The 2,174-nt window shown below is 35.0% G+C and overlaps 1 protein-coding gene across 3 annotated transcripts in view; it reads right to left on the minus strand.

Annotated features, from left to right (window-relative positions):
* The window catches only part of LOC107729122 (small G protein signaling modulator 2-like), a 57,048-nt gene that overhangs the window by 8,843 nt on the left and 46,031 nt on the right, over positions 1–2,174 (minus strand). For all 3 annotated transcript variants that reach the window (XM_016539506.1, XM_016539505.1, XM_016539504.1), the window contains 3 exons: positions 1,569–1,678; positions 1,346–1,442; positions 1,062–1,229 (listed from right to left, as the gene is read on the minus strand). In XM_016539506.1, the coding sequence (XP_016394992.1) occupies positions 1,062–1,229; positions 1,346–1,442; positions 1,569–1,678 (375 nt within the window). The remainder of the gene's footprint in view (positions 1–1,061; positions 1,230–1,345; positions 1,443–1,568; positions 1,679–2,174) is intronic.

The raw sequence follows: 2,174 nt of genomic DNA on the forward strand, positions 1-2,174 counted from the left end.
CCAAAAGAGCCCATGTTACACCTCTCTTTATCTCCTTGCACTGGCTACCGGTTGCGGCTCGCATCAAGTTCAAGACATTGATGCTTGCATATAGAACAGCCACAGGCTCAGCACCCGCCTACTTCCACTCACTATTACGAATCTACATTCCCTCCAGAAGTCTGAGATCTATGAGTGAGCAACGCCTCGTGGTACCATCACAGAGAGGCACAAAATCACTTTCCAGAACATTCTCGTTCACTGTTCCTGGCTGGTGGAATGATCTTCCCACCCCTATCCGGAATGCTGAATCCCTGACAATTTTCAAGCGACACCTGAAACCTCATCTCTTTCGTCAACATTTGACTTCATCCTAAATTTAAAAAAAAAAACACTTTCTTTATTCCTTCCCTTTCTAGCTTGTACTTATTTGAACAATGCCTGAAACTTTGTATTACGAGCACTTCCTATGTCTGTTTGCCTCTTTAAGAAGAATCGCTTTATGTATTCCCCAACTGTAAGTCGCTTTGGATAAAAGCGTCTGCAAAATGACTAAATCTAAATGTAAATGTAAATTGATGAAAAGTGACAGTAAAGACATACATAATGTTACAAACAACTTCTATTTAAAAAAAGCTGTTCTTTTGAACTTCATATTAATCAAGGAATCCTAAAAAATACATTAAAGTTTCCACAAATATATTAAGCAGAACTATCAGAATGATTTCTAAAGATAATTTGTCACTGCAGACTGAAGTAATGATGCTGAAAATTCAGCTTTGCATCACAGAAATAAATTAAATGTTAAAATAAATTAAAATAGAAAAGTTATTTTAAATTGTAATATTTTCACAATTTTACTGTTTTTACTGTATTTTTGTTTTTACTTTTGTTGCTTACAAAAAAAAAAAAGTTATAACACACTACTACTTTTGAACAGTTGCCAAGTTGGCTCAACCAATGGCGTGTGTTTGGGGTGGAGCTATTCATTTTGTTTAATCGATGAAAGGCAGGGAGTGTGTTTGGAAAATCTGAAAACAGTCACTTCATCTTTAAAAGTATCCTTTATTCAGTTGACTCACCGTTAAAGAACTTGATGATGTCAGTGAAGTCCATGTTGTTGTCCAGGATAATGTCCCTGTACACCTCCACCAAGGCCAGTGCAATGAACAGGACAAAGTGCTTGGAGGAGATGCGAGGGGCGACCCAGATGACCTCCCATACCGCAAACACATCCTCATAGAGTAGCTCTGGCACAGACACACAAGATACACAGTAAGTTAAGCAATGAAGGTACAATCTGAGATATAGCATCTTTACTGTGTATAAACACAGGCTCCATTTCAGTGTCTGAAATGAACCTCACCTCTTTTGAAGTCCAGGAGGAACCAGCGGTAGCAGAAGTAGAAATGGGTGTAATCTCCATTCTGATGCATGAGCTCAAACAATTCTGAGTCAAGGATCTGGAAAAAAAAAAAAAAAAACCTTAATGTACAGAACTCATGACGTCACAGATGGCATCAGAAGAACAGACAAATCACAGCTCTGACTCAGGCAGGAAGAGGAAGAAAGATCATGTGCCATGTTACCTGTATTAGTGACCTCATATTGGCGAAATGAGTGTCCATGGCTCCTCCGGTAGGGAAATTCTGACTCATCCTTTTCATTAGCTGAGTGAAACAGCTGTAGGCCAAGCACTCTTTAGAGGGGGTAAAAAAGAAGAGAACATAATTATAAAAATAGAATATTTTATATGCAATTTTAACCGAAAATTTTAATGTTGAAAATAGTTTCTAATCTAAAAATAAGTTAAATAACATTTAAATACATAAAATTAGGCCAAGCACTTCAGAAGGGGTTAAAGAGAAGGGAATATTTTTATTATAATATTTTATTTTAAATAGAATTTAATCAGAATTCTTAATATTGACATACGGTTTATATATATATATATATATATATATATATAATATACTTTATTTAGTGTAATGCTAGCATTGAACTGTATATTTAAGATATGTATTTTTAAATACAAATGAATGAACGAACGAACGAACGAACAAATGAATGAATAAATGACCACCAAACAGTTATTTTAAATACAATATTTTATTTTATGACATTTTTCTTTTTCATCTTTTATTCGTTTTAACTTTACATTCTCAGGTTTAATGTTGTCAGCATGGAGTTTTGAC

The sequence above is a fragment of the Sinocyclocheilus rhinocerous genome, unplaced genomic scaffold, assembly GCF_001515625.1.
Source record: "Sinocyclocheilus rhinocerous isolate Xijiao unplaced genomic scaffold, SAMN03320098_v1.1 scaffold1870, whole genome shotgun sequence".
NCBI lineage: Eukaryota > Metazoa > Chordata > Actinopteri > Cypriniformes > Cyprinidae > Sinocyclocheilus > Sinocyclocheilus rhinocerous.